This window comes from Mytilus californianus, unplaced genomic scaffold, assembly GCF_021869535.1.
Source record: "Mytilus californianus isolate M0D057914Y unplaced genomic scaffold, xbMytCali1.0.p SCAF_12, whole genome shotgun sequence".
NCBI lineage: Eukaryota > Metazoa > Mollusca > Bivalvia > Mytilida > Mytilidae > Mytilus > Mytilus californianus.
This window is the reverse complement of record NW_026262604.1, coordinates 28,032,786-28,049,829: the sequence shown is the minus strand read 5'-3', so window position 1 is coordinate 28,049,829 and position 17,044 is coordinate 28,032,786. Positions and strand designations below refer to the sequence as shown.

General features: G+C 33.4%; 1 protein-coding gene across 1 annotated transcript; it reads left to right on the top strand.

The window, feature by feature from the left end:
• Window positions 1–769: 769 nt before the first annotated feature.
• On the top strand, window positions 770–15,132 carry LOC127722377 (beta-1,3-glucan-binding protein-like). The gene is made up of 6 exons (XM_052229256.1): window positions 770–892; window positions 2,199–2,273; window positions 2,835–2,901; window positions 3,393–3,560; window positions 4,402–4,479; window positions 14,966–15,132. The coding sequence occupies exons 1-6, from the start codon at window positions 770–772 to the stop codon at window positions 15,130–15,132; spliced, it is 678 nt and encodes a 225-aa protein (XP_052085216.1).
• The last annotated feature ends 1,912 nt before the right edge of the window (window positions 15,133–17,044 follow it).

Here is a 17,044-nt window from a genome sequence, read left to right as displayed (position 1 = left end):
TGTATGAAATATTTGCAACTCAACGTAAAGCTAACAACCATTAATCAACCAATCAATCAGATCAGTGTGTGTACTTTTTCCTCCCGTGTTGTTACTACTACTTACCAACTGCATGTGCAAATCTGTTCCGCCACGTGTAACCCGCCTCCGAAATACTAAGGATTTTCTATCCCAGGAATATATTACCTTAGCTATACAAAACCTTTCGGAATTTTTGGTCCTCAATGCTCTACAACCTTGACCTTTAATGAGCCTTTTAAACTTTTTTAGAATCGAGCGTCGTTTGTAGACAGAACCCTCGTCTGCCGTACAAAAGTTTTATCCTGGTATCTATGAAGAGTTTATTTCCCTCCCAACTGATCGACACACGCACTTTGCACAACATACTCATTTATTGTATTATTTACTTTTTTGGTCATTCAACGTGTAACGAACAGTCTATCCAAGTCGTTGTACAAGTAAATGATAACTTCTGACCAATATGAATAATTTGTAATCGGTTTTCACACACATGAATTTATTTATACAAATGTAGATTACTAAAAAAAATGTTATTTTATGCATGCTGTTGTCATGATCAGCTGTTTGTAATTTTAGAAAACACTTTACTTCTTCTTAAAAGATGAAATAAATCAATAGTAATAAGACTATGTATTTTAGCATGTACAACATTTATCATGTTTATTTATATTAAACAACCTTAAGGTTTGTATGCTAGTAAATTTGTATTTTAAAATAAATGTTCATTTAATTTTAAAAGATACCCATCATGTACACTTCAGGAGCCATTGTACCACCAAAGACTATCAGATCTGTGACAGCATTTAGAGATGACTTTAACAGTTGGAATGCCAACAACTATCAAGTGGCTTGCACTGCTTGGGGAGGAGGGGTAAGGATATTTTGCTTACTCCAATAACATAGATTTTCTATATGCCTTGTGTTGAATGCTTTTTGAATATCTGTTGTAAAACAACCGTGGCTTAAAGAACTATGCTCTGAATAACAATGCTTGAACATAGTTACTGAATACATAATGTAATGTAATTCTCATAAAAAGGAATAATGAAAGGGAAACAAACTCATAATCAAATACGATGACAAGCATCGATAAACGAACTTGATTGATTTAAAAAAATGTTTTTTAATAAAAAGGCTATTAGCATTTTTTTAACGATTTAAATACACATTAGCAGAATTGCATTGCTTAAACGATGTAAATAAACAAATGTTAAAATCTTGCATTCTGGGTATGACGTTCAAAAGCACAATGTCATCATATTCTACCCAAGGTATCGGATCTGAAACGACGACAGACTTGTCACCTTCTGACATATTTTATGATAAAAAATAAAATGACATAAAGGCAATTGTTTCAGTATTAATTTTGATATAAACACGGCAATTCAACATATAACAGAATAAAACTTCAACTTTTCAGCCCTTATAGATTAAACGGATAGTATGATTGAATTGATTGAGTGACATGGGATTAACGTCCAGCAAGAACTATTACATGCATATCCAGGGCAATATGTTAAAGAATTATGAGTACGCGATCTTAGGACGAGTCGAGATTCTGGTTTTAAAGCTCTCAACGTAATGGCCCTCAGAAAGACATATTTTCCTATGTTTTATGCAGATTCCTAGCTAAACTGTCTTTGCTCTCACTCCTCAATGTGGGGTGCTGATAGATGCAGAAAATATAAATTTTGAGGATATTTCCGTTGAAAAAGCCAGGATTTTAAGTCATGACCTCTCGCGCGGGACTATAGATCCGGTTCAGTCAGTGTACATTCACTTTATTTGAAATTTGGTGGATATTTGTCTCATTAGCAATCATACCACATCTCCTTATTTTTTTAAATCAAGTCGAATGTGTTATGCATTGTGGAAATGATAAAAAAAAAACTCTTAAATATAGTGTAAGGTTAAAAGTGTACATTAATATAGATGATAAGCTTTAAATTTAATTTGAATGCGTAAAATCCAACAAAAAATATTAACTTTTAATTACAATATTAGCTCAATTGATAATTCAAACATACATACCTTTTTTCGTTTGAATATAATTAGAACAAACAACCCTTTTAATACAAACAGTAAGGGAGCTAGAAGAGAATGAATACATTTGAAAACTATGTCATTGATTGAAAGTAGCTTTAAATAACCAAAAAATTTTTTTTTATTTGTTACAGAACAACGAGCTACAGGTTTATACTCCCGGACAGGCAAATCTATTCACAAAGAATGGCCATTTGTACATTAAACCTGTAAGTGTACAGTAAAATTGTCATGACATACGGAGATGATGGCTTAAAGTCAGTGAGAGCAATTTCTTGAAAGAAAAAAAACCTACCAAATAAGGAGTATGCCTGTTAGTTGTTACAAAACAATATACTTAGTATATTAAATAAATATTTAGTGACACACACCACATCATAAGCTGTAAAAAGATCAATAAGTGACCCTATTATTATTTCACATCATTAATACGGAAATATATATATACATGTAAGTACAACAAGCCAAAGTTGTATGCACCAAAATCTGTGACATTCTACTGTAACACGACCTTGGGTAAATAATTCAAGAGTCCCCTGTCCTCACTTATATTCACTTTTAAAAAGAAACCAGGCTTATTTGCCTGAATTTATGATTTAGGGTTGAAGATATACATGTATTTGATTTTATCTAGATCAGTTAAATCTATAAATTGTATATTTCTTATTTATAAAAAATCAAAATACACTTTCTAATAAGACTGTTAATTTTACAATGTAAAAAGAAATTAGTCTCATTTTCATTGTTTGCGCTTTTTACATATTTATCAGACGTTGACAGTGAATCATCCTGATTTTGACGAAGGGAAGCTGTACCATGGACAAATGGATCTGAATGGTATGTTATTTTTCAGCTGTTCTTTTCAGGTTATTTCTTTAAGTTTGTTGTTTTGTTTTTCTTTTCAAATAATTTCTTTCATTTCTAAAATGTTTTATAATATGTAATTTCTGTCGTATTTGAAAATTTTCCAATCTGTTCGATCTTTCTTTGGTTGGTTGTTTTGTCCGTATTTTATGGTATACTCTGAAATCGGTTTATTGATGCGCAGTTTACTTCTGCAGTCATCAAAGAAAAAAAAATATTGCCTTTAAAAAAATAAAACTTAGGAATGATGTTTAAGACAGTTGCTTTATATACTTACTATTGCAAATAGCCACTTGAATTTAAACATAATTTTTTCTAATTTTCAAATTATATGTACATGTATTCATCTTAAATGATTGTTTTAATAAAATTTACAAACTGAATTTAAACTATTCAGCATACACCAATGTGGATAATTTATATATATGTTGTTACAAAATGTAAAACTTCATTTGTCTTAACAGGACTATGGGGGTATTGTACACAAGCGAGTAACAGCGGATGTAACAAACATGGCGGTCAGGATATTCTACCACCTGTTATGTCAGGATATATAACTACTAAAGCGGCCATCAAATACGGACGAATCAATGTCAGGGCAAAGCTTCCAAAAGCTGATTGGACATGGCCAGGTATATAATTAAAGCGTGAGGTTTCGATTTTGGTATGTACATTCGAAAAGTATATTTGCCAATTCCCGTCATTGACCCTGTAATAAGAGATCGACTTTTTAATTGTCTTCCTTAGGAGGGACATAAATTCTGATCGACAACGGAGAACTAACGGAGAGAGCCAATGGATCTGCATAATGTGTGTAACCTTTATATTTATCAAATCATTTAACTTTTTGTTAAGCTAAACACTTTTGATACCAATAGTTATTTTTCACTAAAAATTATTTAAAACGCCGATATGTCACTTTTAACTTATCATGCTTTGAGTGGGCAGAAGCCAATTGTGTCCGGTATAGTACCAGCCTACGATTGACAATGGGAAGCAATTTATGTCAAAAGTGTGATATAAAAGACTCAAATCGGTAATTGCCAAATTGATTATTCACTAAAATTTCATAGGTTAAAATAAGTAATGCCAGCTACAATCTGTACCTTAGAAATACAACATTGAACAACATATGCCCCAAACCACAGGCACTTTGTCTTTGAAAAAAAAATATACTTGTATACCTTAACATACCACAAGGTACTCAAGTCGCATTTTCGAGAAATGACATTAGGTCACGAACTTTGGTTACGAATGATTCTGACAACAGAATTAAGCGTGTCATATATCATAGTTTAATGCACATTTACAATATAACAAGTTTAAGTTTGATGGACAACCGCCGAATCGAAATATTACGGAAGTTCGCGGCCGTTAGATAGTTCTCTGTGGCCTGCATAGATTCTGAATCCCACAACTTGGTATGCAGTGAACATGGAAGACAGAAATATGTAGGTTCATTTTAAATTTCAGCAATCTGGACATTGCCACGTGATAAAAAGTATGGTGGCTGGCCTCAGTCTGGTGCTATGGATATCATGGAATCTAGAGGTGAACTTGGAATAAGATATTTCATATTTTCTATACATTTATTTTGTGATTTTTTTTATTGCTTCAGTAGTAAACACATTAATAACACCATGTTTAAAAAAAAACCACAGAAAGTCACGATCAGATGTAAACCTTACATGTAAATTTCTTCTCTAGAAATCATTTTTGATTTTATCAATATTACAATAAAGCATACCATTTTTGTAAGTTTACAACACTAATTGATTGATCAATTGTTAGTGTGAAACGCCACAATCAACACAGTTGGCTATATCGTGGCGGCGAGTTTTTTTATCGGCGGAAGCAACCGGGGAGCCAAGAGAGAATCACGGGTCTTCGGCAGGAAAACTGACAATCATAGTCGATTGAGATCGGAGTCTAAAATATCTGCCACGTGCAGGGTTCGAACTTAAAACCTCAGTATTGACAGGCTAACGATTGTTATAGATATACTATTTAGACCACTCGGCCAACGAGGCCCCGACAACAATTATTGGTCTTATTACCAAACGGAAAAAAGGAATGAACACATGACAGTGCTCTTGTAGATAAAGCAATTTCGAAACTTTGATTTTGTAATTTACTAAACTTTAAGGTCTTATGAAAATTATGGTCTTGTGTATTTTTCAACATTATTGAATAATAGTATCAGATTATTACATGGCAATTTTCATATTAGGTGTATTATCAGCCCAAAGTTAAATATCATCCCAAGAGCCGAAAAGTCAACAATCGTAAAGTAACTTTGAAAAATGCATTTATTGTATCATTTGTTTTGCATTTTACATAATAAATTTTCCTATTTCCTAATATTTGTTTTGTACCCTACTTTGTTATGTTTTTTCACTGAAAACGTGCCATTGATGTGTATTTTCCGGAAATTGCCGAGTAACGTCAAGTTGGAATGCCATGCGATAACAAAGGCATGCAATAATAGCCGGAAGCAATTTTTCATATCAGCCCGCTTAGCACCATTTTTGAAAATATGGAGTTCACGTAAATTTAAGGTGGCTGGGGCGTCTTAATCAAAACTGATAGAATTTTTAATAATTTGTCAAAATGAAGTTTTTATCATGCTTTTTTCAAAAATAGAATAAAAAGTATGGGTCACCGAACTTTTTTTCACGCTGCAGGTTGTGCAAAATTGTCAGATTTTGTATAGATTATGCATGGAAAATCCAATTTTGTGTGATAAAAAGAAAACTACTTGATAGAATTTTAAGATAAAATGTGAGAAGATAGCTCTTATATCATGCTATCAGATAAGAAAAAGAAAAAAATGGGGTCACCGAACTTGTTTTCTTGCTACATATTAAAATAGGTAAATTCACAACACTTTCTATTATAAAATTACTTAATCTCCCCTACTATCTGAGTTATCTCCCCTTATTTGGCAAAGTTGAAAAAAAAAAAAATCAAACACAAATATGGTGTTTTTTTAATAATTACAACCGTAAATATGATAAAACACATAATTTTCCATATTTACATAAAAAGTCTCACACATGAATTACATACTACTCTCACAATTTGCACATTTCATTAAAGATCTAGACCAACTGTTATCTGCTACTTCAAAATCCAAGATGGAGGAAGACACCCGAGCCACCTTAATGCTATTATCATACTGTAAAAATTAGAAGTTATTTACTCTAAGTATATGATAAGAAGAAATATCAAATCTTTAGAAACATTAAACCGGCTAATTTTCTTGATCGGAAGTAATCGAGACCTCTTTCTTCTGGTACTAGATGCAAGTTTTTCATCTGAGATTTTATTTACGCTGATGTCTACCATTCCTAAATGATTTGGAGATCAGGTCAATTCCAAACATATCATTGTACAAATCCCAAGACGCATGCAATAATTACAATTGCATAACCAATTGGATTTCTTACAAAATTTTATAATCTCTCTCAACTTCTGCTGGTACCAATATCCGATGTCGCTCCCATACAGTAGTATGTATGAGGGTCTGGATGGGGATCTTTATTTATGTCATCTTTGAATTTGAATCAAAACAGTTGACAGGCCATAACTTATACGAACTTGGAGAGCGTTACACACCAACAATTCTTAAACATTGTGCAAAGCCTATCTTAAAATATGGCATGTCTTTTGTTACTCTACATTTAATATATATATATTATTATTATATATTTTCTAATATATACAGGTAACGCTGTTGTCATGGGTGGCGGCGTTAATCATGGAGTTAATGAAGTAATGTCCAAACTAGATTGGGGGCCATATGGAGATACAAGTCAATTTTACAAAACTCAGGTATTTAAGTAAGTTAACCACATTTGTTTTATATAATTTAAATTGTTTTTATAACCTTTAGAAGGACTTTCCGTATATTGAAAACTGTAATTTAGTGGAGTTTTTTTTATGAAAAGAAATTGTATGGGTTTTTTTTTAAATAAGACAACTAACTAACGAAAAGATATGAAAAGGATTTGAGCAACTATAAATTATGTGCCATTGTTTGTTTCCTTGTTTGTAATGGTCATCCTTTTGTTTACTGGGCTGTACAGGTTTTTAATTTTGTTTACTTGTACAATATTTTTTCTAGATAGGCAAATACTGAGGCTTGCCCAAACATAAGGAAATTTACAATTAAGGTCGGTTGAGAAAAAAAAAACTTTATGACAAAAAAGTGGCTTTCAGCTTCCAAATTGTGAACTTTCCATTTCAATGAAGCAACATTTCAACAGCGCCTGCATATATAGTTTATATCTTGCAATACAGAGGATATTCCAGAGCTTGTCGTTGCTATCATGATTTCCTTGATAGAGAGCTGCTGCTTTAATATACAAGAAAGATATTGAACCAGGATTCCAAGTGATTAATTTAAAGTCATCCCTTTCTAAAGTTATATGGGCACTATCAGGAGTTTTTACAGGTAAAATTGAGAATAGAAACGGGGAATGTTTCAAAGAGACAACAACCCGGCCAAAGAGCAGAAAACAGCTCAAGACCACCTATGGGTCTTCCACACAGCGTGAAAATCTCGCACCCGGAGGCGGGCATGCAAGACTAACAAAGGCGAGAGGTTCCTGACTTGGGGCAGGCGTAAAAATACGGGGGTTTAAGCATGTTTTGTGAGATCTCACCCTCCCCCTATACCTCTAGATAACCTAATATGTATTCCAATTAGAATAACCATTCTTCTGTCAATTTTCCATCTATTACTTTGTGTGCATGGTGTGTGTAATTGTGTGTATTTATGTATTTGGGATTTGGTCTTATTGACAAAGTTATATGTTTCATCATATAAGCATGTGTCACTGTATAGGCTGTTTCAAACCGACGAAACTATTGTAAAAATAAATGAAAAACAGGGAAAAAGACAAGCAGTAGTCTTCAAAACACCACAAGGAAAACTAAAGACTAGGCAACACGAATCCAAACCATAAACCGGATGTTTTATCATGAAGGGTACACAGATACTCTTCAACATGTTTCTCGTTTTTTATATAAATTAGACCGTTGGTTTTCCCGTTTGAATGGTTTTACACTAGTAATTTTTTGGGGCCCTTTATAGCTTACTGTTAGGTGTGAGCCAAGGCTCCGTGTTGAAGACCGTACTGTGACCTATAATGGTTTACTTTTATAAATGTTGACTTGGATGGAGAGTTGTCTCATTGGCACTCATACCACATCTTCTTATATCTATTATAATATAAAAAGGCTCTGGGCAACACCTTAGAGGTACTTTTTTGTAAATGAGTATTTGGATGATTGACGTGTTTTATGAAGTAGGTTATATTTGTTTTGTATCTCTTTATTTCTTGTCATGCAGCTGTCACTTGAAATGATTTTGACTTGACAAGCTTTAATGTGGATTTGTGAACAAGATGTAACATGATATAAAAATAAGGAGATGTTGTATGATGGTCTATGACACAACTATTCACCATATGCCGGTTTAATTCACCATTTTCTACGTAAGAAAATGTCTGTACCAGGTCGGGAATACGACAGTTGTTTCTATTCGTTTGATGTGCTTGAACTTTTGATTTTGCCTTTTGATAAGGGACTTTCAGTTTCGAATTTTCTTTTAAGTTCGGTATTTTTGTTATTTTACTTTTGTTCTAGGTTAACAAGAAAAGGATGAAGAGTACTTCAATAATAAAATAGTGTAACATAGATCGTAACAGCATTTTTATTGGTACACTGAATTTGAAAATCTCAATTCAAAGTAGACATTGATAATGTGTATATAGAGTGTTTTGAATTAGTATTGAATTGGTGTTTTCTTTTTAAACGACAATGAGAATTCAATGAACATATTTTCTTAAAAAAAAAAAAAAACAAAAAACGAGACTTTTCATAATACAAACCGAAAAGAAGTTTAAAACTCACCCCCCCCCCCTCCCCCCCCCCTCCCCTCCTCGAAAAGAAAAAAAAAACAAGAACCTTGTTTTTATTTTATTTCAGACGAAAATCTAGTGGTGACTGGCATGATGATTTCCATGTATATACTCTAGAGTGGACAGCTGACCATTTGTAGTAAGTACTTAACATTTGTACTACTCAAATCAGCCAAAGCAAGCGATGCAATAACAGATGTACACAAATTCATGGTACATTCCACAGAGTCCTTCTCAATTTACGCAGCTAAAATAGTAAATCCTGTTTATCGTACTTATTACATATTAGTATGGCCACCCGTTTTTACTATTTATTCTAACTTCAAGATATCCCATATAATATATAAGATATTTCATATGAAGTTAGAATAAATAGTAAAACGGCTTGCCATATACTAGACCTATGTTTTTAGATATCATGGTTCCGGAATGAAATTTTCTCGGCCTTTTTTATTTCAGTTAAAGGTATACTGTCTCTGTATATCACTTATTAACACTGTATGTCCTTGCTTACGGTTTCAAAGCCTTCATTATGTTGACATTAACAATTTAAGCTTTTTTATTAATCTCAAGTTATGATGAAGTAGCAAAACTTTAAATTCCAAACAATTTGTAGTATTTAAAAAGCCCCGGGTGTATAGATTTTGGTCCATGTGTTTGCCTTTCTATCTCTGTAAGTGGTACGTTTGGCTGTGCGGAATGAACATATATACTAAATTCCTTTAGAATGTGTTACTATGGGAATGGAGATGTCAGCTGTGTTTTATTTAAAATGATAAATTCGGCACGTTGACAAAACTTACAATTGTAAGGCAAACATTTTACCACTATTCAAATCACTATTTACCAGTGAAAGAAAAAATGTCCAACCATTCAGCCTGGTCGACCTTCTACGCGTATGCGGACCGCTATAGAAAAAACATGTTTACATTACAACTTAGCTGTTTACCTTACTCGATTCGTTAAGACAATGAACTTTTTCCCTTTCTTACTGGTGTTTAACAATTATAATAAAATTGAGAATGGAAATGGGGAATATGTCAAAGAGACAACAACCCGACCAAAGAGCAGACAACAGCCGAAGGCCACCAATGTGTCTTCAATGCAGCGAGAAAATCCCGCACCCGGAGGTGGTCCCCAGCTGGCCCCTAAATAAAATTGTGTGCTAGTTCAGTGAAAATGGACGTCACACTAAACTCCAAAACATATAAATGAACTAAAATTAAAAAACATACAAGACTAACAAAGGCCAGAGGCTCCTGACTTGGGACAGGCGCAAACATGCGGCAGGGTTAAACATGTTTTGTGTTTACATGCTTTTACTGTATTATAATCACTTTCATTTATATTTGATTCAGTAGTATTCGGTGTCATATATATTGATTATATCCGGTTTCATATATCATTGACAAACGTGAACCCTTTTTTTGGTATTAGTTAACTTATTGATTGGTGTTAAATGCCACTTTGAGCACTACTAGCTATTTCGTGGCGGTCACTTTTTATTGGCAGAGGAAGTCGTTGGAAAACTGGAAAGCCTAGTCAATTAAGATTGGAGATGAACGCACCTACCACGTGCGGGGTTTAAACTCGGTGTTGTCAATCTAGTGATACAGTATTAAACTACTTAGAGCTCTTATGCTCCTTTTTTCGTCACTAATGCTTACATCACAATGTAAGAACAAATCTGTATATTGTTAATATGGTCTTATTATATCAGATGAGGAAACTAAGAAAGCCTATTAGGGTCACAAAAAAAATAATATTTATCTCGTAATTACGAGATAAATATCTCGTAATTACGAGAAAACTATCGCGTAATTACGAGATAATTATCGCGTAATTACGAGATAACTATCGCGAAATTACGAGAAAATTATCTCGTAATTACGAGAAAACTATCTGGTAATTACGAGATAAAATTACATATATATATATATATATATATATATAGATTTATACAGATCATGATTACCCTTCCGGGCACCTGATAAAACGCTCGTTTTTATAAGCTCAACTGACCCAAAGGGTCAAGTGATCTTTTCCCATCACATGGCGTCCGTCGTCCGTCGTCGTCTGTTAACTTTTACAAAAATCTTCTCCTCTGAAACCACTTGGCCAAATTGAACCAAACTTGGCCTTAATCATCCTTAGGGTTTCTAGTTTAAAAAAAAATGTATCCAAAGACCCCGCCCACCAACCAAGATAGCCACCATGGCTAAAAATAGAACATGGGGGGGGGGGGGGGGGGAGTAAAATGTAGTTTATGGTTTGTATCTCTGAAACTAAAGCATTTAGAGCATATATGACAGGGTAAAAATTTTCAGACGAATCAGACTTCCCGTTGTTGGGATGCTGCCCCTGAATTGGTAATTTTAATGATTATTTTTCAGTTTTTGGTTATTATCTTGAATATTATAATAGAAAGATATAAACTGTAGCAGCAAAAATGTTTAGCCAAGTAAGATCTACAAAAAAGTCAAATGACCAAAATTGTCAATTGACCCCTTATGGAGTTATTGCCCTTTAAAGTCATTTCTGCAATTAAGTAAAATTTTTTAATCTTTTACAAAAATCTTTCTCCTCTTAATCTACTTGGCCAAATGAATTTTTATCACGTAATTACGAGATAAAAAAACTTCTTATCTCGTAATTACGCGATAGTTTTCTCGTAATTACGCAATAATTATCTCGTAATTACGAGATAAAAAAATGATTTTCTCGTAATCACGTGATAGTTATCTCGTAATTACGAGATAAAACAATGATTATCTCGTAATAACGAGATAATTATCGCGTAATTACGAGATACATTTTTTTTTGTGACCCTAATAGGCTTTCGTAGGAAACAGTTACTTGATTCTTATCTGTTTGAAAATCGATAAACTTCTGTTGCCTTAATTTGCGTTTAATTGTCTCATGTACTTTTCTGCGACTCAATTTTATAACAAAATAAGTAAAATGTAAATTTGCACTTAGTGTACATGCGCCTGTTTATGAAGTAAGATAAATGTTCCAACATGCACAATAAATAATAAGGAAGAGATCGTAAATACATTAACAAAAGAAATGTCTATGTAAAGTAAAAAAAAAATAAAAAAAAAAATACTAAACATTTCGTGCGTCCGAAGCGTTTTTCTGGATTAACCTTCATCAAGAACGTGAAACTCAATCATATGAAAGTAAAAGCTTTATAAATACATAGAAACGTGTGAAGCTCAATGAAAAAGAGATACAAAAAGGTATAGCCTAATTCATCTGGGGTAAACATTTTGAAATATTTTATGTAATTAGAGGCATGCATGATGTGGGAAAAAAGTCGTTATGAATGCAAAATGACTACGTGTATAAATGAATAAACTTATGCTTGTTTCCTTATCTATTCTAGCACCTATGTTGACAATGAAATTATATTGAAGGCTGACACACCTAGTAATAGTTATTGGTCATATGGAGGTTTTTCTGGTGACAACATCTGGAAACATGGCGGTCGCGATGCTCCGTTTGATCAATATGTAAGTGTGATATATGTCGATCTCATATAGGTCGAGCCTTTTCAAATGGTTTTTATACGCCCGTCAAATTTTTGACGGGACGTATTATGGTATACAAATGTCCGGCGTCCGTCCGTCTGTCTGTCCGTCTGTCTGTCCGTCCGTCTGTCTGTCCGTCTGTCTGTCTGTCCGTCTGTCTGTCCGGCGTAAACATGTCGCACCGTAACTTGAGAATGACATAAAAATTTCATGAAACTTAACATAGTTGTTTCTTATGATGGTCAAACGATCTGTATACTTTTTGGTGAAAATAAGATCAAAGCTTTTTGAGTTACGTGTTTTTTTTTCACATGTCGCGCCGTATCTCAAAAACAATTTATGATTATTGCTTAAAACTTTACACACTTCTTAGTTATATTAACCTTAAGATCTGTATACTTTTTGGTGATGATTCAAAATTTTATTTTTGAGTTATTGAGTATTTTGTAAAAACAGGGGGAGGGGTTTTTCACATGTCGCGCCGTATCTCAAAACGATTTATGATTATTGCTTAAAATTTCACACACTTCTTAGTTATATTAATCTTAAGATCTGTATACTTTTTGGTTTTGATTCAAAATTTTATTTTTGAGATACTGATTTTTTTTTTTAAAGGGGGGGTTTTCACATGTCGCGCCGTCTCTCAAAAACGATTTATGATTATTGTTTAAAATTTTACACACTTCTTAGTTATATTAATCTAAAGATCTGTATACTTTTTGGTTTTGATTCAAAATTTTATTTTAGAGATATTGAGTTTTTTGTTAAAAAAAAAGGGGGTTTTCGCATGTCACGCCGTATGTCAGAAACTATTTATGCTTATTGCATAAAAATTCACACACAAGACGACGGGCGTATCATGCGCTCATGGCGCAGCTGTTTATTACAGTTTATTTTTATGTTGTGATGTACCATTGCTGTCCCGGGTTAAGTTGAGGGTTGAGGGCTCGCAGACATTATTAACCCCGCTATATTATGCATGTGCCTGCCCCAATTCAGGAGCCTGTATTACAGTAGTTGTCGTTGGTTGCTTGCTACTTTATATTTGTTTCTTTTATTGTTATGTGCATTGATCAGGCCGTTAATTTTCTTGTGTTAAATATTTTACATTTTTTCATGTCGGGCGTTTTATAGCTTACTATAAAGTTGTTTTTTGTTCATTGTTCATGGTATTGCAATACGGTGACCTGTAGTTGCTTGATATGTCAGTTGGTCTTAAGTTGATAATTATCTCATCACATTGACTCAAAGCAATGAAAACGCTTAATTTGTTACGCAGACGCGTTTTGTCTACATGAGACCCATCAAATCATAACAGTGGGAAGGCCAAATCAGAGTAGAAGTTCAACGAAAACCAAACAATCCAAACAATAGGGCTTTATACATGTATGTATGTATGTACTGGTAAATGCCTCCGTTATCCGAAGAACCCCTCGAAAGCTGCGAGGGAACAGTGGCATCCATGTACACTCCCTATTGGGATTAATGGAGATGTGTCACTAACGTATATTTATACGACAATTATTTTTACAAGGACGATCAATCCCCACCCAACACAAAGGGAGTGCTAGGACACCGGGAAGTCTGTTATTGTGGTGGAGGAAGCCGAAGTACTCGGAGAGAAGCACTGGGCCACTCGGCGGAAGCGGACAAACCAGGGAGATATCAGAAGATTGATACAACTAAAGCAATCTATGTCTTGGGAGTAGAAAAACCTAAGTGTTTCATAAACAGACAATTGTCAGAAAGTGACCGTTACAATGATAGTGTATGTTTATTCTATTTGGCGGATGAAACTCCAGGTGACAAAACGTCCGCCAGAATTGGCATCGGTCAAGTGGTTGTACAATTTTACATGAAACTAGGCTAATAATATTGAACGCCAGACATTCGTTTTTTCCTACATAATACACACCAGTAGTGCCGAATGAAAACAAATACGGATTTGAGGGAAACAGACCTATACAATAGCCAAATGTGATAGAATTGAAAATATAGAAATAGCATACCTGGAACTCGAATTTCACACTTAAAAACGATTACAGTAAAGCAGTTATATAAGGCATGACTTAATAACTACGGCCATAAATAAGTTGTCATTTCCGTATTATGTTTACAGCTTGTTTGTAACACCACTATCCAATGTGAGGTGCAGGGTTGAACGCTCAGAAAAATGAAATTTTTAAACCTACTGCATTCTATATTTGCCTGTGGTTGTTGTTGGTGCTGATTTTTATTGTTTTTTTTTGTCATACCTCATGATGTTTTTTTTTTCACATCATTTCATATGAGGGCCTTTTGTAGCTGACTATATATACGGTATGGCTTGTTCTCCTGGTCGAAGACCGTATAGTGACCTTCTAGTTTATTATATGCACGACATTTGGACATTTTCTGATATATGGTTCATTGGCAATCACACAACACCCTCCTGTATTATATTTACAATGTGTAATTGTATTTCACCTAACCTATATAATCTAATTTTTTCAGTAATAATTGTTTAATAAAAAATGCATATCAATCGATGCTATTTTATTTCTTAGTTTCAGCTAATACTTAATGTCGCTGTGGGAGGCAATTGGTTTAAAAAAGACTATCAGTATGCTTATCAACGCCCATGGACAGACTCGTCTCGCCAACCAAAAAGAGATTTTTGGGAGCACCGAAACCAATGGCAAAGTTCATGGCAGGGTGATAATGCTGCCATGGTTGTTGATTACGTTGAAATGATTCAATATTAACATATATGGAAGAATACCTGTAATATTTGTACAACAGAAATGATATTTGTCACGTGATTTGTTTATTCTATTCTTACTCTCCTTTAAGTATGTCATTAGATGATAAAGCTGTTTTGTTGTAATAACACTCGGACCGTCGGTTTTCTTCTCTGCATGATTTTACATTTTGTTATACCGGGGACCGTTACATCATACTGTACAGTATGGGTTGCGCTCATTGTCAAATACCGCACGTTGAGTTGTGATTTTTTACATCCGTGATCTTTGGTCTGGTCTGATAGTTATCTTTTTTTTGCAATCATACAACATCTCCTTTTTATATTGAAGATAATCGATGTAATAATTGTAGATATGATCAGTCAAAGGGCATTTTATCAAAAACAAGAACAACACATAAACACATAAAATTATTAAAAAAAACCCGTAACATAATTGGATATTTAGTGTACGGTAACATACTTAACTGTCGTAAGTCTTACAAGCTTTAACATACTTTTTTTGAAAAACATGTCATATAATATTACAAACTAAATGTTCATGATATCACATTAATTCATGACACAAAGTCTCTACTCGCATTTGTCAAAATTAAAAGCAAAAGGAACAGCGCATGTGTTGCTGTTCCCAATCTCAAAATCTCAATAAACTATTTTGCTAAACGCATGCTCTGATATTTGTTTTTTGAAAGTGCTTCAAATGCGCAGCGCGCAAGAAATTTATATTTGTGATTTGAACGCTTAATTGACATTACATGAAATGCAGCCATCTTTGTCTTGTAAACATTTTGAGTAAAAATGCCATTCGTAATCATCATCTTTTATAACTAGTTGTCCACCCTCAACAAGTTCACAGTTCATAATGCCTTCATACCGGTAATTGAATCCAAGGCAGTCATTAGACTTTTGACATTCTATAGCGCAAAATGTTCTGGTCTTCTGTGTTGTTACTGATGTAAGATATCCTGTTGCATAAGTATGATACATTCTGCAGTAATACCCTGTAGGATTGGCTGAAAGGTGTATACATATACTAATATAGTTATTTAAGAAAAAAAGCAGGTACTACACTTATTTCATGCATTTTTTCATCAATTCAAAACATTTTAGACTCTATTTAGATGTTACATCAAACGAAGGGACAGTGATACAAATTGTATGTTACATTAAGCATATTAAGGAACGGTATTATTATTAACATGCATCACCCCAACTAAAAACAATTTTCTAAAACGAGCGCAAATTAAACATGTGATTCTGTATATACAATAAACGTGCGCAGCAGCCTTTTAAGGTGGTACCCAACACCTTGACTAATATTAATTTGGCCCGTTTAATTTTCTTAAAATTTTGACAAAATTTTTACTTTGACCCTTTGACAAAAATATAAAAATTTCAAAAAATTTGAACCAACCACTTTAAAAATTTCATTGGTTATATAGCAGTTTGACAAACACTAATTTTGATCATTGAGAAGCTTAATATTTCCTTAACAATACAACGTGATTAAAACGTTTCGCTGATTTTTACAGAGTTATCTCCCTGTAGTGTTAGGTACCACCTTAAATTCGCATTTATAAGAATTCAAATGCTTATAATGGTAAAGACCGAATTTCCTTTTTTTCTATATATTATATAAAATTAAAATAATATCAGATTTTGTCCGTTCTGTCATTTGTAAAATCGGGCTATAATCATTTTTCCTCATTTCTTATTAGTCCATTCAGAGCTAGTGTTTTTTTCTTTATCATTTGTTTCATATGGTAGATTGTATTCAAAAGTTAAAATCAAAATACAACTTTAAAACAAAATACAAAATAATGTCACTCTGAAAAGAGCAACATAATTATTGTAACTATGCATTTAACTTTCGCTGAACAATTTAACATTTGTTTTTTTTTTTTTTTCTGATTTCA

What these genes read in the sequence shown, in the direction of transcription:
- LOC127722377 (XM_052229256.1), top strand. Translation starts at nt 770, where the DNA reads ATGTACACTTCAGGAGCCATTGTACCACCAAAGACTATCAGATCTGTG. An exon ending in TGGACAAATGGATCTGAATG is followed by an intron (nt 2,902 to 3,392) that starts GTATGTTATTTT and finishes TTGTCTTAACAG; the next exon opens with GACTATGGGGGTATTGTACA. An exon ending in AGCTGATTGGACATGGCCAG is followed by an intron (nt 3,561 to 4,401) that starts GTATATAATTAA and finishes TTTAAATTTCAG; the next exon opens with CAATCTGGACATTGCCACGT.